Raw genomic sequence first — 23,987 nt, 5'->3', positions numbered from 1 at the left:
CTGTTCTTTCTTTCTGTAGCCTATGTATGTTGCAGTTTTTCTTCTTCCTTTTTCTCCCTTTTTTCCCACTTCTGGAATTCTTCAATCATTTGATCTTTGTTATGTATCTCGGCAGCGTGGCCCATCCTGATGGTCTCCACCTACTCTTGTGTTTTCCTAAGTTCAGACTTGGATGCCTTTAGCTCTTCTACATGTGTTCTCCTTGTAGCATCCAACTGATCTTGACTTATCTTTAGATCGGCATGGGCTGTCGTCAGGGCAACGTTTGTCCCATTGATCATCAATTTTTTCTCTTTTTTCTCTTATATTCTTAGCAGGGGTTGTGGAATCAATCTCCTTTTTTAGGGATTTTATAGTCAACCCATCCTGCCTTTGTTGTTCTTTATATTTTTCCACCAACCCGTCTGGCTCCTCAATTTGCACTCTGAGGGTAGCCTCATCCCCAATGTTTTCTTCTAGCGTTTTGGTTAGCTTCCCACTAGGCATGCTCTCGCAGCTCATCATTGAGAATTATATCCTTAGACGATCCCTTGTATAGTGCTAGATTCTTTCCTTTCAGTTGGGTGAACTTGTTCTTCCATGTCTACTTCTTGCCTAAGCTGCTCATTTTGAGCATGCAGCTCCTTTTCCTTACTTGTGTCTGCTCCATTGGATCCTGCCTCCTTGTCTCCTTGGTTGTGGGTAGCAGGTTCTAGGGCTCTTGTGGGGAAAGATCCTGTTGGGTCAATGCATGCTTGGGTGTAGCCATTTTTGGTGAGGTTCAGGGTATTTTTTGTATATAAGTAACTTGCCGACCCATAACTTATGCATTGCTCAATGGAATTTGATAAACTTGTTATCTAAGCAGTAGTACACATTCCAATCTTCAATATGAGACCAAAAAAACATAGAAGTAAAATTTATAATCTGATCATTAAATTGTTACAAGTTTGATGTGGCATGTGAGGCATGTGTTCTAAACAGCATATGTTATAACACTTTATGCAAAAACATCAAAAATGTGTTCTGCATATACATGCAACCAAGTAATCATTCTAAAGTACACTAGGTGAGCTTCTCCTCAACCATAGGACACATCCAATTAAGAACATCTGGTATGGTTTAAGGGACCTCCAATGTTGTGCTAAAATTTTGCATACCCATTCGAGGGCACACTCCATAACTTTTTTTGGGTTTGTTGAAAACCTAAATGGATTGATCACATGGAATCCACACTAGTGGGACTAGTGCATGGTGGTCTTAAAACACTGATAGTTGGTGATATCCGTATCTTGATTCACCTTGGAATGGAAGAAATTGAAAATGTTCAATTTTTACATGTGCAAAGATCTTTTAATAAATCCAACACTATTTAAATTTTTTCATTGCTTCTTTTTCCCTGCAGTTCCTTGCTATATGACTCATAAGCATGTCAAGGGACGTCTTTTTTTCTTTACTTGCCTCACCAGCTAGGTGGTCTTTGTCTGATCATATCCATGGAAATTGCAAGATGCAGCTCATCCCTCGCCCTACAAGCTGCACGATTTGGTGTGGCATTGTCTTCTTTACCTTATTAAGTTGTCTTCTTTGCTTTGCTCACCTGACAAGCTCGGTGGTCTCTATCTGTTCACTTTGCTTTGCTCGCCTCACTAGCTCGGTGGTCTCTATCTTCTTTGGTTTGCTCGCCTCTTAAGCTAGATGATCTTTGTCTAATTGTCTCCATGCTAATCGAAATATGCAGCTCTTCATGGTTTGCAAGAGAACCAGACAAAGGTGGCGAGATAGAAACAATGAAAAGCTTGGTCGTCAAGGCACAAGGAGCAGATTATAGGATGAGGAAAGAAATGGCATGGACGAGGAAACAAGCTCAAAGCGGCAACACAAGAAACTTTTGCAATGTATGGGGAGGGAGAAACAACGAGAAGACATAAGACTCCTTGCAGAGGAATAGTAGGAAGCACTTGCAGATGGACGCATTTGAACATTACCATCAGAACACGAACTGTGGCCAATTGATTGGTGGGAGAATTCACGACAGCAACATCAGACCATTCAAATGAGTACAAGTCTCGTGTCATTAGAAGCTTTACCTTGCACCCTAAAATTCATAGAGTGACAACCTTGCCAACACCTCATAAATTCATAAATTTATCTTTGTGTGATTTGTCTGCTCTGCTGATACCAACCACCACGTTGGTGATAACTTATCCAATACTACCACCGTGCTGGTTAAACCACCGTGCTCATGACCACTTATCCTGTAATACCACCGTGTTGGCTAAGATCCCTAAAAAGAGAGACCAACCACTTTCTAGTACTACCACTACACTGGTTGCGATCCTAAACTAGCTTGATTAAATTCAATATCACCGCGCTGGTGACTACCACCATCCTAAATTAAATATCGTGTGATTTGTTTGCCAATACCAACCACCACGTTGGTGATAACTTGTCATACTACCATCGTGCTAGTTAAACCACTACGCTGGTGACCACTTATCCAATACTACCACCGTGCTGGTTAAGATCCCTAAAAAGAGAGACCAACCACTTCCCAATACTACCACCGTGCTGGTTGCAGTCCTAAATTAGCTTAATAAGGGAAAGTTGAAAGTTGTGATCCTGGGCCTTAATAAGGGAAAAGTTGAAAGTTGTGATCCTGGGCAATAATCGAAGGATAAACATTGGCAATAATGAATTTATTTCATAGATTATACACATCAATACATTTCACAGATTATACATAATATCCTTTCTGCTTTGAGCTCCCTTCACCAGATTGCCTTCCACGCTTGGGCTTCTTCCATTCTCGCTCCTTCTAGCAGGGTGGGTTCTTTTCTTCGATTTCTTCGAGCTCCTTCAGCCTTTCTCGCTCCTTTCGATAGGGTTGGTTCTTTTCTTCAGTTTCTTCGGTTTCTTTGGCTTCTTTGAGCTCCGTGAGCTTGGACTTCTTCTCTTCAGGCTCGTTTTCTTTAGCCTGGTCAAGTTCCTTTCTCTTTTCACGTGTATGAGTAATTTGGAATGCCATTGTAGCTTCTACTTTCTCGTTGTGGATATTCTTAGTAGGCAGGCACATCATTTTTTCCCAAGATAGTAGCATTCGCATCAAACAAACTCTGCATCTTGATTTTGCATGCACAAACACCACAAAGTAGAACACATGTAGAGGGTGGTGGCACTGGGGCCATCTGATCATGCATTCATCTATAATGTGCCCTTTGCACATAAAGCACGTAGGAGCATTCATTCGCATCACAAGAGGATATTCATCCGATTGCTATGGATTTCATTGCCAGCTTGCCTTCTACCAAGAGGGGATGGGATAGCATTTATGTGCTAGTTGACCGATTAACAAAAGCAACCCATTTTGTACCATTAAAAGTGAGACACTCGGCATCTATGGTGGCACACCAATTCATGAAAAATGTGTTCAAGTTGCATGGTATGCCTTAGCAAATAATGAGTGATCGAGATGTAAAGTTTATGGGCACATTTTGACGTACATTGTTTGATAGCATGGGCACTAAGTTGACTCCTAGTACAGCCTATCATCCGGAAAGTGATGGTCAACCGAAAGGGTCAATAAGTGGCTTGACACTTACTTGAGTCATTATTGCTATGAAACGCAACAGGCATGGGATGATTGGTTGCATTTGGCAGAGTTTTCCTACAATAACAGCTATCATAATAGTATTGGAATGTCGCCTTTAGAGGCTATGTATGGCTATAAGGTGCATGTACCGATTGTAGCATTCAAGCAAGAGAACGCAAATACACATGCAAAGGGATGAAATGGAATGAATGCAAAATCTTTTGTAAACATGCAAAGAGAACATCAAGAAGTCTCAAGAGAAGATGAAGCATTATGAAGATTCACATCGAAGGCCATTGGAACTCAAAGAAAGACACTTTGTGTTCTTGAGGATACCTAAGACTCGATATGGATCTCTCAAAGGTAGTATCAACACAAAGCTTGCATACCATTATTATGGGCTATACAAGTATTGAGGAGAGTTGGTGAAGTGGCTTATCAATTGCTACTTCCATCTACTACAAGAATACATGATGTCTTTCACGTATCACATTTGAAGGCATATGTTGGGCCAAAGGTGCAAGTATTGGATGAGCTTCCCTCCATGAGTGAAGATCAGGGATTTCATTGATGTAAACGAGAACATGTGAACATGTTAATAACATATGTTAATAACACAAAAAATCTTATGATCACATGTTATATTCACAAAGCTTTCATAAGGGCCGCAAAAAATTATCTTTGCCGGGCATAAAAAATCTTCTTAGGTAGCCACTGACCTGCTATTATATGAAGATGATAACATGAGAACATGTGAATAGCTTATTCCCATGTGTAGCCAAGCTTTTAAGGGGTTCCCAAATGGCAAGTGACCTGTTATTTTGTGAACGGTAACATGAGAACATGTGAATAACTTGTTCACATGTGTTATTATCACAAAAAATCTTATAATCACGTGAATATTAAATCCCTGGTGAAGATGGCATGGTGTACATACACGAGAAGGTGTTGGGAGAAAGAGAGAAGGTGTTACGCAACCACACTTTGCATGAATACCTTGTCAAGTGGAAAGGTTTACCTCAAGATGAAGCAATATGGCAACCCGTCTCTATGTTGGAGAGGATGGAACTTTTTAATGCATCCGAGGTGCATTCTTGAGCCAAACAGAAAAAAATAGCTCGCTGTAATTTATTATTATGAGACATAACAGAGGCTCAAATGGATGCAATTAACATATATACTTCTTAGCGATAATTGGTAATGTGTTGGGAAGCATTTCATGAAGTTTTGGAGGTCTCAAAGACTCAGATGATGTTCTTTTGGACACCTTTGGCAAAGAAGTGAGAAGTGATTTATGTTGATGCTTATGCAAACCATCCATGCTATGGTTCTACTTTGGTCATGTTTCGAAACATATTTGGGTGGGGATGGTTTGTAATGAAGGGGTGGATATAAGTTGTATATATAAGGCTAAGGGCCAAGCATAACTTGTATTGGGCCAAAGGGTCAAGTATAAGTGGGGACATAGGCTCATGGGCCAAAGGCCAAGTAGGGTGGACATTAATAAGTGTGTGTGAAAAGGTGGCCATGGTATATAGGCCAATGTGAATAACTAATCACAATTAACTCATACTAATCAAATTTACAAGCTAATCAGCTTTGATGGCAAAGACTTGATGTTGACAACTAATTATGAGCCCCAATGCACCTAGGCTTGTGGAAAAGAACGTTCCTTTTAAAAAGTTAAAAAATGTGAAACTCACATGTATATATATATATATGAGAGACTCATTCAATGAGCAAATAACTCATTAGAAAAAATCTCCTTTCTCCTTTATGTGAAGGGCTCTCCTCCTCTTGCCAAGTGGCGCTCTCCTTTGCTTGCCACATGGCAGGTTACGAATAACTGATATATAGATGTTAAAAAAATTCAAGTTTAAGTCATAATTAAATAAATGTGAAGCCCAACATTGGGTGAACCTTGAATGAACTTGTTTCCCAAATCCTGAGCGTTAGGGTGTAGCCGCCAACCCCACAGCCCAAGAGCAGAGTATTTAGAGTCTACAAATTTAGTACAAAGGCTCAAATCACACCACATGGCTATTTGGGCCCGCTCTCCGATAGTACTGGGTCCAACACTAGTATGATCATAGCCTATAGGCACATCATACACGTTTTTTGAAGCTTCAAAAAGAGACAAAAAATAAATAAATAAAAATGGCACCAGATACTACAAAAGAGCTACCCCCTAAAACGGGATACAACGACCACGAATTCTGATAGATCACTCTTCATGTGATGAGAGGGCAAATAGCTTTGAAAGTTGAGATAATTTCATAGCTTAAATAACAACACAGCAAGAAGTCAAAGTTTCACTCTCAAAAATAGTTGGGTCACGGGTGAATGCACTCAATAATCTTTCACTGGCCGTTTTCTGTAAGCCTGTCTCCCCTTCTACGGCTCTCTTGTTGCATATCTGCTAAGTATTAAGAGAAGCCGGTTATTTGAGGTATGCAATCACGCATTTTGCAAATTACATGATCAGAGTTAATTAATGACGGCAAATAAACTCTTAAACTATAAATATGAAGGCACAGTATGTCCTTAAAAGAAAGCCTTTGAAGGGTGTGCGTAATGGAGCATTTTGCAAATAGCACGATCAGAGTTTGCATGATGGAGCATTCTAAGGTATGCAGTCGTGCATTTTGCAATCAGAGTCTGATGGCAACTACATTCTTAAACTATAAATGTGATTCGCACATTATGTACTTAAAAGAAACCATTTGAAGACACCATTTCTTGAAATTTTAGTTATAAAACCAGTATACTGGTACATTTTGTCAACAAATGCCGGTTCATCTCATTTTTTAGCAAAATAATAATAATAAATTTAAAAAAATCGGTGCATCTTGAAGGTGGTATCCTTTTTTTCACTGGTTTGGAAAAACGTTTATTCTGGCATTGCACACGTCTTCGTTCTACCCGGCGGGCAATCCTTTTCATTCACCCCTTTCTAAAGGCACAAACACTCAGAAATACGCAATCAGGATAATTGTTTATGCACAATGAGTGTGGTCCTCCTTAAAACCCTGGTTTACTGTAATATCACCTTTAAATTTTTAAAAATATTTGCAAATTCATAGTTTGAAGTGCCAATACTTGGAAATTGAGAAATCCCCCAATTTGCCTGAATCCTGTACCACCTGCAAGCTTTCAAATCTTCCTGACAAACCCCCTTCCAATTTTTGAGAAAATAGTTTTTTTTTTCGAACATTGCCATATATGCGTTGTAATTTGGTGTACTATAAAAGAACCATATGATCAGGGTTTGCATAATAATGGAGCATTAATCTACTGGAAGTGGGGGCCTTAATTCATGCTATTACAAAGATGCGTGGATGATCGTGCGCTTAATTCATGCTATTAATAAGATGCGTGGATGACTCCTCCTCGGAAAAGTCGGAGCATGGACGTGCTTTCCTGGTCCTAAAATATAGTCCTGGAAATGCAGTGCATGACCTCAATCAAAATATTTATATCACAAACCGTGGTCCTAAAAACCCTGTGCTCTCCGTGGAGTCCTTTTCAACGAGGTCAACCCCCCCCAAGCATACCCACACGGTCCCCAACAATTTCCAAGGTTGCTTTCTTATGTTTTCTGGACCACTGTTATTACTTGGCAGCCTGGGCAACTATAAATTGAGTTGATTCTTCTACTCACAATTCTCCAATTTTATAGCTCCATATATATATATATGTGTGTGTGTGTGTGTATGTGAGCACTTAGATATATGAGAAACTCATTCAATGAGCAAAAGACTTGATGTTGACAACTAAAGAACGTTCTTTTTAAAAAGTTAAAAAATGTGAAACTCTCTCACACACACACACATATATATATATATACATACATACATATATATATATATACATACATATATATATATATATACATACATACATATATATATATATACGAGAGACTCATTCAATGAGCAAATAACTTATTAGAAAAAATCTCCTTTCTCCTTTATGTGAAGGGCTCTCCTCCTCTTGCCAAGTGGTGCTCTCCTTTGCTTGCCACATGGCACGTTACAAATAATTCAAGTTTTAATCATAATTAAATAAATGTGAAGTCCAACATTGGGTGAGAACCTTGATTGAATTTGTTTCCCAAATCCTGGGCGTTAGGGTGTAGCCGCCAACCCCACGGCCCAAGAGCAGAGTATTTAGAGTCTACAAATTTAGTACAAAGGCTCAAATCACACCACATGGCTATTTGGGCCCGCTCTCGGATAGTCCTGGGTCCAACACTAGGTTTCCCTTGGCATCTAGTATGATCATAGCCTATAGGCACATCATACACGTTTTTTGAAGCTTCAAACAGAGAAAAAAAAATTAAAAATAAAAAAAATTGGCACCATTGTCGTTGGTAGAATCCAGAATCCAGATACTACAAAAGAGCGACCACGAAGTCGGATAGATCACTCTTCATCTGATGAGCTTTGAAAGTTGAGATAATTTCATAGCTTAAATAACAATACAGCAAGAAGTCAAAGTTTCACTCTCAAAAATAGTTGGGTCACGGGTGAATGCACTCAATAATCTTTCACTGGCCGTTTTCTGTAAGCTTGTCTCCCCTTCTACGGCTCTCTTGTTGCATATCTGCTAAGTATTAAGAGAAGCCGGTTATTTGAGGTATGCAATCACGCATTTTGCAAATTACATGATCAGAGTTAATTAATGACGGCAGATAAACTCTTAAACTATAAATATGAAGGCACAGTATGTCCTTAAAAGAAAGCCTCTGAAGGGTGTGCGTAATGGAGCATTTTGCAAATAGCACGATCAGAGTTTGCATGATGGAGCATTCTAAGGGATGCAGTCGTGCATTTTGCAATCAGAGTCTGATGGCAAATACATTCTTAAACTATAAATGTGATTCGCACATCATGTACTTAAAAGAAACCATTTCTTGAAATTTTAGTTATAAAACCAGTATATTGATACATTTTGTCAACAAATGCCGGTTCATCTCATTTTTTAGCCAAAATATTTTTTTTAAAAAAAAACATCGGTGCATCTTGAAGGTGGTATCCTTTTTTTCAATGGTTCGAAAAAACGTTTATTCTGGCACTGCACACGTCTTTGTTCTACCCAGCGGGCAATCCTTTTCATTCACCCCTTTCTAAAGGCACAAACACTCAGAAATACGCAATCAGGATAATTGTTTATGCACAATGAGTGTGGTCCTCCGCAAAACCCTGGTTTAGTGTAATATCACCTTTAAATTTTTAAAAATATTTACAAATTTATAGTTTTAAGTGCCAATACTTGAAAATTTAAGGGAATATAATACAAATACCTTAAAAATTTTAAAAAACACTTCATTGATAATTTCTTAATTTTATACATGAAGGTTTTCCAATTTTTGAGAAAATAGTTTTTTTTCGAACACTGCCATATATGCGTTGCAATTTGGCATACTATAATTAAAGAACCATGTGTTGGAGTTAAAAGAATTGAGACTTTCCTCCACTTTCTCCACGGATGATCTTGCCAGCGACTAGCTTCAAAACTTTCACCTCTAGGTTGGACTTGCTTGGGCAGCTTGAGAATGCACTGAAGAATACAGAGGGGGGACAACACACCTTTTCATTCATGTCCTTTGCTCTGTATATAGGTGGTTCGTCCTCAGTCCACTGGCTCTATGTTATTCTTAGCAATCCCTTTCCTGTCCAGATAGGTGAATTCATCTGTGAAAGCTTTAGGATTGTAGCTAAAGTCACCTATTGGCTTAGCCGTTTTATTGGTCCCCCCATGGACTTTCCTCATGGGACGTTGTAATTTCCTCCTCTCTTAATATATTCTTGTTTCTACGGAAAAAAAAGAGAAAAAAAGAAAGAAAGAACCATGTGATCAGGGTTTGCATAATAATGGAGCATTAATCTACTGGAAGTGGGGGCCTTGATTCATGCTATTACAAAGATGCGTGGATGATCGTGCGCTTAATTCATGCTATTAATAAGATGCGTGGATGACGACTCCTCGAAAAAGTCAGAGCGTGGACGTGCTTTCCTGGTCCTAAAATTTAGTCCTTGAAATGCAGTGCATGACCTCAATCAAAATATTTAGATCACAAACCGTGGTCCTGAAAACCCAGTGCTCTTTGTGGAGTCCTTTTCAGCAAGGTCAACCCCCTCGCATACCCACGCGGTCCCCAACAATTTCCAAGGTTGCTTTCTTATGTTTTCTGGAACATTGTTATTACTTGCCCGCCTGGGCGACTATAGTCCACCCTAGGATACTCCAACACTAAGATTCCCTTGGCATCTAGTATGATCATAGCCTATAGGCACTATATAGCCTATAGGCACATCTAGTATGATCATAGCCTATAGGCACATCATACACGTTTTTTGAAGCTTAAAAAAGAGACAAAGAAATGGCACCATTGTCGTTTGAATACTAAAAATATATATATATATATAAAAAGGGCACATTGTCGTCGGTAGAATCCAGATACTAAAAAAGAGCTACCCCCTAAAACGAGATACAACGACCACGAACTCTGATAGATCACTCTTCATCTGAGGAGAGGGCAAATAGCTTTGAAAATTGAGATAATTTCATAGCTTAAATAACAATACAGCAAGAAGTCAAAGTTTCACGCTCAAACGCAGTTGGGTCACGGGTGAATGCACTCAATAATCTCTCACTAGCCGTTTTCTGTAACCTTGTCTTTCTGTCTGTCTCCCCTACTACGGCTCTCTTATTGCATATCTGCTAAGTATTAAAAGAAGCCGGTTATTTAAGGTATGCAATCACGCATTTTGCAAATTACATGATCAGAGTTAATTAACGACGGCAAATAAACTCTTAAACTATAAACTGTAATCAGGGTTTGCATAATATTGGAGCACAATCAGTGTGGTCCTCCTCCTCCTTGGGGCCATATATGCGCTGCAAATGCGTGGATGACTCCTCCTCGGAAAAGCCGGAGCGTGGACGTGCTTTTCTGATCCTAAAATATAGTCCTTGAAATGCAGTGCATGACCTCAATCACAATATTTATATCACAAACCGTGGTCCTGAAAACCCAGTGCTCTCCGTGGAGTCCTTTTCAACAGGGTCAACCCCCCAGCATACCCACAAACAATTTCCAAGGTTGCTTTCTTATGTTTTCTGGACCACTGTTATTACTTGGCTATAAATTGATCTGATTCTTCTACCGCTCCCTCACTCACAATTCTCCAATTTCATAGCTCCTTGTCCCAGCTCACTCATGGCATTCAAATTACTTATGTTTCCTTAACCCTGTGCTTTGTACTCCGGTCATCCTCCTGAGTCTCTAGGACGTACCACAAGTACAGCGGGTCTCTGTGGATACCATATAATTTACTCTTAAGCAATCGTTGCAGTTATAAGAGCATTATCAGTTGTCGTTCACGTTTCTTTTAATATTTGCTGTTTCTTTCTCTGTGTGCACGTCCACGGCCAGTCTTCTTTAGGCTCAGGCCGATCCTGCATGCATGACCGTCTTCTTTTGTGTTCACCACGTCTACGGCGTCGTCTTGTCTAAATATTGCATATTTGGTGTTTTTGTTTTTCCGTCGTCAAAGTAAATCTCGTGATTGAATTGGATTTAAAATTCATGGGGTTTTCCGTGGTTGTTGGGACCAGGAGGAATGAGGCGAAGCTGAGAGATATAGCATCTCATTGCCGGAGTTGCTGCTGGTGGAGTGTTGCAGAGGAGTGCGATAATATCAAAAGAGTGCTGTTCCTGTTGAGATGGCGGCGCAAGCAGGCGGTGCGCAGCTGCAAGTTCTGGCGGCGCTGGACAGGGCCAAGACGCAGGGCTTCCACTTCACGACCATCATCATCGCCGGCATGGGCTTCTTCACAGACGCCTATGATCTCATCTGCGTCTCCACCGTCACCAAGCTGCTGGGCCGGATATATTTCACGGACCCCGTGTCCGGAGTGCCAGGTACCCTCCCACCGGGCCTCAACGCCGCGGTGAACGGCATTGCGCTGCTCGGTGCTTTCTTCGGCCAGCTCTTCTTCGGCTGGCTGGGCGACAAGATGGGGCGCAAGAAGGTGTACGGCATCACGGCGGTGCTGATGGTGTGCAGCTCCATTGCGTCAGCGCTGTCTTTCGGCTCCAAGCCCCACGCCGTCATCACCACCCTCTGCTTCTTCCGCTTCTGGCTTGGCTTCGGCATTGGAGGGGACTATCCCCTCTCTGCCACCATCATGTCGGAGTACGCCAACACCAGCACCCGAGGGGCCTTCGTGGGCGCTGTCTTCGCCAACCAAGGCTTCGGGATCCTCGTCAGCGCAGCCGTGGCCATCATCGCCGCCTCCGGCCTCAGGAGCCGCTACCCTGCACCCCCCTTCGACGTCGACCCCGTGGCTTCTACCCCCTATGCCGCCGACTACGTTTGGAGGATTGTGTTCCTGTTCGGCAGCGTGCCCGCGCTTTTGACCTACTACTTCAGGGCGAAGATGCCGGAGACCGCCCGCTACACAGCTCTGGTGGCCGGCAATACCAAGCAAGCCGCCCAAGACATGGGCCATGTACTGCACACGGAGTTCGACACGGCAGCAGAGGCCGTGGCCCGATCTCGGATAGCTGCGGCGGGGCCCCAATACACGCTGTTTTCCGACGAGTTCTGGCGGAGGCACGGCTTGCACCTGCTAGGCACCTCCTCGACATGGTTCCTGGCGGGCCTCCCCTGGTACACGCTCAACCTGTTCGAGAAGGACGCGCTGACTGCTGTGAATTGGCTGCCGGCGGCGTCCACCATGAGCGCCATCGACGAAGTGTATAAAATATGCAGAGCCCAGGCCCTCATCGCCATGTGCTCTATCATCCCCGGCTACTGGTGCACCATCTTCTTGATCGACCGCATTGGCCGGAAGCCCATCCAACTCCAGGGCTTCTTGATGATGGCCGTCTTCATGCTGGCCTTGGGCATCCCATACAACCACTGGAAGACCAAAAATCATGTGGGATTCATGATTATCTACGCCGTCACTTTGTTCTTCAACAACTTCGGGCCCAACACCACCACTTTCATCGTGCCCGCTGAGATCTTTCCCGCCCGGTTCCGCACCACGTGCCATGGCATCTCCGCTGCGGTGGGCAAGCTGGGAGCTGTGCTGGGGGCTTTCGGCTTCACATTCTCTGCCCAAGACCCCGACCCCAGCAAGGTGGACGCGGGCTACAAGCCCGGGATAGGGGTGAGCAAGACCCTCATCATGCTGGGGGCCATGTGTGTCCTGGGCTTCCTGCTCACCTTCCTCATCCCGGAGACAAAAGGTCGCTCCCTGGAGGAGATCTCGGGTGAGACTGCAGATCCCGGATCAGCTCCAGACGATTTACAGCGCAGGGTTGATTCAGGCAGGGCGAGCTCACTCAGACGAACCACGCCACTCGACAGTTCACCGGTTTGAGAAAAAAAAAGCAAAGCTCAGCAGGTAATAAACAGTAGATAAATACATATGTTTTATTTCCAATTTATCACAACTGTACTCAAAGTAGAGGAAAAAGATAGCCACCATCAAAGGAGCCCGGCTCTTGGACAATAATATAATCTATTTAAATACGGTTCTTGCCCATTTCTAGCCGTTAAACTAGCTTTTGAACCCTAAAATACCTTGTATACCTTTGAAAACCAAGGGATTTTAGCATGTGTAAAGATGTAGAAATGAGAGCCTTGTTCCTCCTCATATTTGATTTTCTGATTATTTTATTAATCTATTTCACAAAACACATGAATGTATTAACTTGTTCCAGTTATCATTTTCTTGTTAGCTTACTTCTTATCTTTGTTTTCATGCAGGGGTGCAGTAGGCTTAGCGACCATTCCCCTTGAAATCCTGTTGATATTGCATGGTGCAGTAAGCTTAGCGACCATTCCCCTTAAAAGCCTATTGATATTCCAGCTCTTGTTGGTTTCATAATGTCACCACAAACCTAATGAATCATGTCTATCAGAATTGTCAGCCACATATCATGTATGCATACCGTGATATATTAGTAAATGTTGCATGGAGATAAACCAAATAGTATTATGCATTTTTTGAAACCTTTCAAAGGACACTTGTGTTCAAATCAAACATGTAGGGGATTTTAAGCATATTGTAAAAAACCAATCTTCTTGGTTATGAGGATTCAGTTCTATGTCAATATCACATTGATCACCTTGGAAGCTAGGTGCATGCAAAGTAAACAACTATCATATGTTTCAAAATTGACATACTCCTTTACTTATATAACTAACGTCAAGCTAAAATGCACAAGTCGCTATAATAATTGAGTCCATTTTCATTGGTTATTTGTAGTTGTAGTGCTTATCTAATGCCGCCCAAAATGTTGATATAAGCAATTTTAAACTTTGGTATTGGTGGTGATAAAGCACTACACAATAGCACCATTACGAGCACTTTATTAGCTTTGGGAGATATTAGAAAGAAAAAAGAATATATGATGTGAACATTCATCTTATCTACCAAAATTTTAAGGTTGTGCTGATTTATCTTAAATGTTATCATAAAATGGAAAATAGCACCACAGTAGGAAATGTTGATATAAGCAATGCTAAACTTTAATATTGGCGGTGATAAAGCCGTAGACAATAACACCATTACAAGCACTTATATTAACATATTTGGGAGATATTAGAAAGAAAAAAAGAATATAGAATGTGAAAATTCATCTTGTCCACCAAAATTTTAGGGTTGTGCCAATTTATCTTATATGTAATCATAACTAGAAATCTAGAAATAGAAATTGACACAAAAAATGATATCTAGCATTTAGACAAGGGATCGCATTTTTAGTCAAACACATCTAAGGTAAACTTCATCGGTTCCATCTTGCATACACTAAATCATTCTATATATAAGCTTGAACATTGTCCTAACCTATATCAATGAAAAATAAATGAAAGTTGCAAGCTCTTCGTATTGGTATTTTAGTCTTGCTCTAAAAGGGTTTATGCCTTTTTTTCACATTGTTGTTCTCTTGATGCACATCCATTTTCTTAATCTTCTCATCATAAAGGACAATGGATTGCAATGCACCAAGTATTGAATCTTGCGTGCATCTTTAGAGGAGGTAATTGTAATCCATGAACAACGTCTAGGCTCATAAAGAAACATCATGAGTTGCAATTGTCAAAGTAACCATATGACAAGGATAACTCGTCAATAAGTAAAAGACAAACCTAGAAAAAAAGAGTCGCCAAAATATTTTCAATGTTTATGGTAAATATCAAAGATGTTAGGCCATGCGAGTTTTTGAACAATATATAGAGAATTTAACTATATTTCTTGTCCCTTTCGGGTTATATCTTGAACTAGGGCTTAAACCCTTTCTTCTTCCTCTCCTAAGTGATGGCTTTGAAAACTAGGAGAGTTAGGCATGTAAATATTTAACTTCAAATACAAATGAGGCTCTAAGAAAAATGATTGATGATTCATTTAAACCCACTACACCCCTGTACATCATAAAAAAGTTATAATTCATTTAATCCCACTACACTCCTACATGATCACAAAGTTATAAAAATAAGCCAGCAAGAAAATGATAATGTAAGGAATTAAATACATTCAAGAATGTGTTTAATAACATAGGATTATTAAAAAAATCACAAATATTATTGTTAGAAGGAATAAGGTGCTCATATTTCAACGACAACTCAATGAATCATGGCCATTGGTAATGTTCACCGTATATCATGTATTTGGGGGGGTCACTCATAAATATGTTAGCATAGCATGTGGGTTCAACAGAAGGGGTTTTTTAAATCGCTTTTTTACACATTTTTTACATACATAAGGGTACCATTTAAAGGGGATATTTACAGATTGAATAGAAAAAGGGTGTGTTTTATTCATGAAAAATTTACAGATGAGGGGTTTTTTAATTAGGCCTTGAATGCACGTGATATAGAGAGTTTACATATAGTGAACTCCCCAAGAACATGTATGCATACACTCATTAGCAAATTTTACTTGGAGGTAAACCAAACAGGTTTATTCAAAATGAATCTTGGAAAACATTCAAAAAGGATACTTAAATGTTCAAAGTAAGGCATGTAGGAAGAATATTGTTAAAGATGTCTTCTTGATTATGAGGATTCATTTCTATTTTAGTAGTTTCAACATCACATTGATCACCTTCGTGAAGGCTAGCCTACATATGCACAATATACTAGAAGGCATGTGGGGGTCTAGGGAGGTAGTGACAAAACTTATAGGCATGGCTAAACCACATGCATAGCGACACTTTCAACCATTATTTGAAAAAAAGAGCCGGGTGTCAGTTAGCAGCAGTTTAAGTGTCGTTAGTAGTGTTGCTTGAAATTTGCCACTAAATGACACCGCTAGCAACAAGCTAAATGTCATGCAATCAAAGGTTTATACCCGAAATATCTTGTGCCGATTATGCGATTTTAGACCATACAATTCCATTTCTCCTTTCTTCTTTGTTTTTGTGAATGCCTCCTTTAAAGAACACATGTCACCCGTAGGGGTACAAAAGGAGGCAATTTTGATCCTTCACTCTCTTCTCCTCGTTCTTTGTCAAGATCCAAGGTCCTTTAGGTAAAATTACCTTCCCATTCTCTTGAACTATTTTCCAAGTGATGGGGAGGCATTCAATCAATCTTAAGACCTCCCAAACTGATAAAGCATCTCTCTTGCCAAGTATGTGGTCCCAAATATCGATACTACATTTTTAATGATGTGCATCAGATCTAGAAGATAATTGATTCTTAGCTTTGTCTAGTCCGGGGGAGACGAAAGAAAATTGAGTACCTTGTCATTCATGGCGGTGACATATGGGATGATCCTCTCCACACTACTTTGCACAAATACCTACTCTTAGAGGATGTGGGAGGAGTCATTTTGTAGATGGAACAACTTGGACAACACAAGTACACCATGCTCACTTACACAAGGCTAACCAAATGAGGAGTACTTACCTTTCACTGTTTGTTTGGGAACTTGCACCTTAGCACCTGGCTACAACAAAACCCAAATCTAGGATATATTTTAAAAAACAAAGTAGTGACAAGATGTAGGAACGAAAATCCTTGAAAGTGACCGGTAATGGGCTAGGTGGAAGCGAGGAAAGTTGTAAATATTGTTGGGATCCTGCTTTTGTAGATTGTAGAAATTCCAAATTGGACCATCTTCTTTCATGTGACATATAAGTTGGTTCCATTCTAGAGGAAAGAGGTGCAGTGGCATATAAATCTCAGTAATGTGCTTTGGTTACTCACTTGATCCTCCATTCAAGTTGTTTCCCATACAATCCTTCCCTTTGGGCCACTCTGCCTTTTGCTTGATGATTTTGTACTTTCCTTGTTCCTCAGGGCAATGTTCTCATCTCCATTTTTTATAGCATTTGCGAATAATGAAAGTTACCATTCGTATCTCCAAGAGATCCACTAGCTGAGGGTTGGAGAGATTGGCATCATGTGCTACTATGTCCCATAGTGCCTTCTCTTCTAAGGATGGCCATGATTCCATTGTCACATGGTGCTTACTTAGGCATGGTGCATATGCCAACAAGAAAATACTTTAAACATTGTCCATTGGGATGACTTGTTTGCTTAGAGGATCATAAGAAATCATATGTGGTACCACCCTATATAGAAGATTTGGTCTTGTGTGGATTTCACATTTGGTGATGAAGTTGTATTCCCATGACTCAACTTCGATAACATTGAGTTGTATTCCCATGACTCAATGTTATCGAAGATATTTGCAGTACTATGTCAGAGAACTCCTTTGTATCTACAACATATGGCTTTGTAGCTTGTGGAATCTGACTCAATTTCCACTAACTGTTCATCTTGCAACATTGGCAAGGGTGCCAAAACATCGTGAGTGTTCATCCAAATATCATCATTGATTGCCTCATCTTTTTCTGGGTATACTTCATCATCCTATAGCTTGTGCTGTAGATTCTTCACTTCCTCATCCCTTGGTATTTGAAAATAGGAATGGTAAGAGTGATGAAGATAAGTTAATTGGTGTAACTTGCTTGCTAATTCTGTCAAGCTCCACCCTTTATGGCCATTGATGTGGCCGTCGCAAAACATAAGTCTTCCATTGCATTTTTTCTTCTTTTGGGACTTGTGGTTTTGTCATGGAAGTTTCCTTGGGAGCTAGAGATTTGTATTAGATGGAGGAGATACTTAGTAATAATGCAATGAAGCTTTAAAATGCCCAATGATGGATATAGTAGTGAATCTAGAGTCAAGATAATAATGTGTAGTCTATGCTTTCGCGATTTCTAAAGTCCTTATCCATGATAAGCTATTCTACGATTTGTTTTGAGGGTAATCCATAGTTTCCTTTAATGCATGTGGCATAGTGAGTTTGTGCATATCCTCATCATTTGGGAATACATCCCACTTCATAAGAAGTAAAGACCATGCCTAAAAATTCAAAACTATTGAATGTAGATCAAGAGTTGCCCACCAAGACGTGGATTTTCTAAGAATGTATCCCGATGTAACACTCCCATTACTAAGGTCAGGTGAGCATACCAAGTCAGCACCTGAGTTAGCCGTGCAAGTTGGTGGAATGTAACTGTGTTCGAGAGATCAATCTTATGTTGGATGAGTGAGAGTTACAGAGCTGAGACCATCAATATGCGTGAGGTGGTTGGCATGAACAGAGGCTAGAGATCAATTCAAGAAGAGGAGCAGCATGATTCCTAATTGCAACAATGGCTAAATCTCCCATCTCCTTATTTTGAATTTGTTTGTTTGGTTCTTCAAAAGGCACCCTTACTTGAGCTCCCTATTTTCTTGTGCCACATGTTGTTTTGTGTCTGTCCCTCTTCTTTATCAAGGTGGCTTATGGAGTCTTGCATTTCTTGTTATTCTTTGAGTGATCTATCGTCCAACTCCTTGAATTTTTTCCTTGATTGCTGGAGCATTGTTTTAGTTTCTTCTGTCACCTTTTTGATATATGCTTAGTATATCTTTTGTTTGTCCTCTAGAAACTTTTGAGTTCTCATTAGCTCATCTTTCAAGGAACTTAAGAATGGTCATGTCTAGTTGAAATTTGTGCTTGGTAGAGTTGAATCTTGGCCACCATCTCTTTTGGATGTAGGACTCCATGGTTGTATTCATGGTGGGAGAGGGATTAGCGAAAGAGGTGAGTGGTGTGGAATGATTGGTAGGAGATGTGGGTATTGGGGTTGGTGGAAAATGTTGTAATGAAAAACTATGGAGCTAGAGCCTACATTGAGGGAGTCTACATCTCATGCATTGCGATTATTATTGTTCCTTGCATCTCCACCCCCTTCGCTTCTCACATTTCCATTGCTTCTTTCTTAGGCATTTGCACCAACATTTCTAGCTACATGATCCTAAAACACAATAAAACTATCACAAGTGAAAATCAATTTTATAAAAACAAAGAGGTTTAGGGTTTAGGAATGTTCTTACTTGCCATGATTGCCACCTCACTATCCGATTCTGAATCCTCTTTCAAATCCAAACTGTCTGAATCTGTGTCTGACTCCTTGTCTGAATCCTCATCATTGATATCGTCTTTTGACTTCTTCGTCTTCTTCCCGTTCGACTTTTTCTTCTTCTTATCCCTGGAGCTCTTCCGTGCTAAACTTGGATTTGATAATCCAAATCTCTTCTCGGCCCTTGTGGATAATCCAAATCTCTTTTCTACCCTTGTGGTAGTGTCCACCAATGCATCCAGACCGGCCGCAATATCCACACATGCTACTGCATTCAATACCTCTTTGCGCAACCCATTCATGAAATATCCGGCCAGCATTTCATCCGTAGGTCTCTCCACATTCATGAGCCTATTCAAATACTAATTAAACTTCTGTGCATAATCTTTCACAAACATCCTCTTCTGCTTAATGTCCCTAAGCTTGGAAAGAACTTCATTTGGAGTCTTCTCCTTCCAAAACCGATTCAAGAATCCATTCCTCAATGCATTGTAATCTGCAAAATGTCTTGCATTAAAATTGCTGAACCATTGCATGGCTTTTCCCTCCAATGTTGCCTCAAACTGACACATCTTAGCTTGTGCATCATATACTCCGTCAAATCCTCTAGCCTGCCATCTTGTCTGAAATTGAGCTATGTGGCAGTCAGGGTCTTCTTTAGACTTTCTCGAAAAGGTCCCAAACTTGACGCATAAATCCGCTCTCTAGCCGCCGCCATGTTTTGAAGCGTATTTGGGGATAACTACCCTGCTTGTGTCGATGCTGATGATGATGATGATGCTGACCCCGGTGATGGTGGTTGAGGTGCTTCCAACATTGCTCTTCTCCCTACTGTTAAAGGATCAAACTGCAATCTCCTCCTGGCCAATAATGCCTGCTGTAATACTGTTGCGCCTATGAACTACGAAATTATCTGCCTATTTTCCTCTAACACATCTCTTTCTGATGGTTCACCACCATACTCCTCCGTTTCGTCGAATTCTTCTGTATCTGACTCCGATTCTTCCTCGGAACTATCACTTTTCATCCCAATTTCTTCACCTCCTTCCTCCAGTACTTGATTCTAGTCATCCTCCTCGTGATGTGTACTTTGCCGCCTTGCTACTGATCTTGTAAAATAAGGATGAGATGTTCTTCCCAAATCCTCTAGGTCGAAACTGAACAACCATCGAAATCATACAACTTTTGAAAGAATTCCAAACGTCATCCCAAACAACTTCTTTGTAACCTCTTTGGCACTCATCAATCTCACAGAAGAAAATGAATTCGACCATGACAACCCATCACGAGTACCGTGATCACCAGTGTAAAAACTAGTGTAACTTCCTAGCACATTGAACAGGATGACGAATAACCTGACTTCTGATCTGACAAACAAACTCTAACTTCCACATTCTCTCTAAGATAAACAAAGATGAACAACATTCTACAGAGTACTATAAAGAGAGAAACGCCTTCCATTAATGAGACTGAAAAACATTACTATCAAAGCTTCAAAAACATAAACATCAACCAACAAATTGACAAACTTGCTAATTTCTTCATTGCCCAAAACGCAATTCTGCTTACATCCGTCTACATCCTCCTTGCACACAAACATAACTGCCGATTTCTATCCAACACCAAAAGACATTCCAACTTCTTCTAAGATCCCAAAAGTCATTTGATTACCCTAAGGTTACATATCATATGACAAAATAATAATACTCCTAAATTCATCCCCTTAACAATACGGCTTGCACGCATATGGCTAATACATGCATAATGCTAATAGAAGCTACCCGCATGCATAGGTAGCTCTATCAGCATGCATTAGAAGCTAACGGCAAACATTGGAAGCTACCGGTATGCCTAGGTAGCTACTAGCATGCATTGAAAGCTACCGGTATGCCTAGGTAGCTACTAGCATGCCTAGGTAACTTAATATACATTTATTGTTGTGCACTGATGTGCTTCTTCCTTTCCATATTGAGGTGGTAGTCATAAACATGAATTTACTTACATATATACAACTTAGATTAATGTGATAATCTTATAATTTGATTTTATGACCACATAGTGTCTGGTAGAAGCTCTTAAGATCTCATAAGCCCCTATATGAGCCCACATAATTTCTTAGATCAATGTGATCATCTTATAATGTCTAAGATCAGCTTTTATGTACGGTAGAAACTCTTAACAGCTCAAAAGATCATACATGAGCTCATGAACTTTCTTAAGATTTCATAATTCATGTAAGATCTCATGATTTATGTAAGAGCTCATATAATTCTAAAAAATCTTGTTAGAGATCTAATGAGATCATAATACCCATAGAACTTAGCTTGGTCCTCGTGCCTACTATAAGATCTTGAGATGATCAAAGCTAAGGTCAGTGGAAATGACTTTCACAAAAGTGATTCTCTCTCTCTTCCTTAAAAAGGCCATGATCCACCCAAGTTCAAGTCCCAACCGTTGGTCGTATATGCCCTCGTGTTGCATTCTACTGACGTTAATACCTCTCTCTCTCTCTCTCTCTATATATATATATATATATATATATATATATATATATATAAGTAGTATCTTTGTTTTTTGCGAAAAAAAAATTAGACAATCCATTAGATTTTTTCCCATTTTTTAAACCATCTAGTTCGTCTGGTGGACTGGTTGCCGCCATTTCTTGGTATCTGAGCACCAGATCACGGCTATGGGCATGGAAAGAGGTCGACAAAAATCATGCGAAGTCTACTAGCAATGGTAACATGAGAGTGGTTTTGGCTACAACATGATCCCACTCTTCGTTCACAAGTAAAAACGCTCTCTTGTTCTCAAAATTAGGGTCTTTTTTTGTGTGTTTTTTCTTTAACAGGTCATGACTTGTCTGCGTTTCCTTCTACCACAAGGAGGAGCTGCCAGATTGGGTCTGGCTTGGACCAAAGCCAGCATGCGTTCAACTCCCAGGTTTGAGAGGGATCCCTCCCCTACTATACTGACATGAGCTGGTGTATAGATTGGCATGAGTTGTCTCGTGCCTTCTTTGTTAATGATTTAATGGTAGCTAAGCTCTCTTCATCAAGCTTTCAATCATTTTGATTAGTAAAATTATCTATGTTGATCTCATGATTAAGCTACCCTTGCTCTTGATTAGGTTTAAACATGAGAATCCATAGTTTTACATTGGGATGCTCTACAAGCCTCCACCCAAGCCCTCTCTATCATCTCGCCCCCAAAGAACACAACCACAATTTTGTGAGGATTAGTGGTTTCTAAGAGTTGGTCTGACCCCCATACCCCCTTCTACAAGTACAACCACAGAGCAAGGTGCATGCTATATAACCCTGAGATTAAGTGCCTTTAACCCCGGATTGATGTGCTCTATTGTGCCATCTTCCTTCTGATAGAAGTTGTAAGGCAAGATGATGATGTTCTCCCTCTTCTCGACGGCCAATTTGCACACATCGTTGCGCATGTCAGCGAGCTCCGAAACCGCACTAAAAAGCTTGACAAGGACTTTAGATATCCTGCCATATGTGTTGCATGACGAGTGGAGATCAATGCAGGGATGCAACAAAAAGATGCAAGCAGGAAAACAAGTGACATTCTTATTTAGGGCTCTTGTAAAGAGTTCCAAGTTGTAGATGAGTGTGGGAGTGGGCTTGACAATAATCCCACATGGGAACTTTTGGGAGTTTTAGAGTTTTTGTATAAAAAGTGGCTCATTTGAGAGCTTAGACACATTGGGCTAAACTCATGTTTGAGCTCTCTTGAGACTAGCTCTCCCTCTTTTTCCATAGAGGTGCAAGCTCTTCTCTCTCCCCATCTACATTATTGTAAGTTCATTTTTTTGTTAATTCAATGCAATGAGATGATGTTTGTTTGTCTCTCTTCTCATGTCTATTCTCTAGTGTGCATGTTTCTTGGTTGATAGCTTCAAGGTTTGTGTGCATGCTAGGGAAGTAAGAGTTTGAGAATGAAGGATGCTTTGAGCTTGTGTACGCATTAGCTTAGCTTTCTTCTTGTGTTGGATGCTTGAATGAGTGGGATGATGAGTAAGTGAGCAATGGCAAGATTGAGCTTGTGTGTGTGTTAAGTCTATGTCAATAGTAGTAGTATTCTTAGCATTCTCTCCATTTGTGGATAAGCTTTTGTGCACCGGTACGGGTTGAATCCCTAGCTCCGAAAGGGATGCAAATCCCATTGGATTGAGCTACATGTGGATCATACTACTCTTGCTACAAGTGAGAGAGTTTTCCGTCTCTCCATTAGCGCCGTTGCCGAGGAGAAGACTCAAATCCAGTTGAGAGTGTGTGGAAACCACCACTATTTCCTCTTTTGGTTGCAAAACCATTGAGTGATTAGGTTAAGTTCGGGTGTGCGATCCCGGTGTGAGTGGATAAGGTTAGGATAAGAAAAAACCATTGAGCGGTTGAGGTTTCTCCTGCATTGTTTTTTATGCTTTATTGCTTTTATGCTTTTTCAAGTACCGTTCATTAAGCTTATCTTCATTGTTTTTTGTCATTTCATGCACATTTCCCCATTATTGCGCAAATTCCTCGTGCTTTTTGAAGCACTTGATGGGCATGCGGATGAATCCTGCGGTCCTTAGTAGATGGTGGGGTAGGTTTGAGTTTAATGATTAATTCATGGAGATTACTTGTATAACCTCTCTCTCTCTCTCTCTCTCTCTCAGAACGTAAATCAATAGTCTTTGAACTAGCCATTATAAAGTTTTTTTTAAAAAGAAAAAACAAATAAACACACAACCGGTGGCTGTTGGGGCTGACTGGTTCGAAGGCGGCGAAGGATTGACAAAGGCCGTGTGGAGTATTGTGGGGCTCTCGGCCCTGCTGGCAAGAGGAGGCGAAGCAAGCAGACGGGCGAAGGCGGCTAGGAGAAAGGAAGGCAGTGTTGTGCAGCTTAGGTGGCTATAGCAAGAGGGCAGCAAAACGTCAGGGCGGCAAGGAAGAAGACGAGAGACAGGTGATTGCA

At 40.6% G+C, this 23,987-nt stretch overlaps 1 protein-coding gene across 2 annotated transcripts; it reads left to right on the top strand.

Annotated features, from left to right (window-relative positions):
- Positions 1 to 10,752: 10,752 nt before the first annotated feature.
- Positions 10,753 to 13,682, top strand: LOC147616948 (inorganic phosphate transporter 1-1-like). Of its 2 annotated transcripts, none has more exons than XM_086776594.1 (3): positions 10,753 to 10,878; positions 11,195 to 12,994; positions 13,360 to 13,682. In XM_086776594.1, exon 2 carries the CDS (start codon positions 11,303 to 11,305, stop codon positions 12,968 to 12,970), a length of 1,668 nt encoding a protein of 555 aa, XP_086632720.1. In that variant the 5' UTR covers positions 10,753 to 10,878; positions 11,195 to 11,302; the 3' UTR covers positions 12,971 to 12,994; positions 13,360 to 13,682. The 2 variants fall into 2 exon arrangements, with proteins under 2 accessions (XP_086632720.1, XP_086632719.1); XM_086776593.1 differs by having other exon boundaries at positions 10,753 to 10,887.
- The last annotated feature ends 10,305 nt before the right edge of the window (positions 13,683 to 23,987 follow it).

This window comes from Cibotium barometz, chromosome 37, assembly GCF_041138505.1.
Source record: "Cibotium barometz isolate CiBa-2024 chromosome 37, ASM4113850v1, whole genome shotgun sequence".
NCBI classification, from domain to species: domain Eukaryota; kingdom Viridiplantae; phylum Streptophyta; class Polypodiopsida; order Cyatheales; family Cibotiaceae; genus Cibotium; species Cibotium barometz.
Note: the sequence above shows the minus strand (reverse complement) of the source record. Positions and strands in the feature narration are given on the sequence as shown.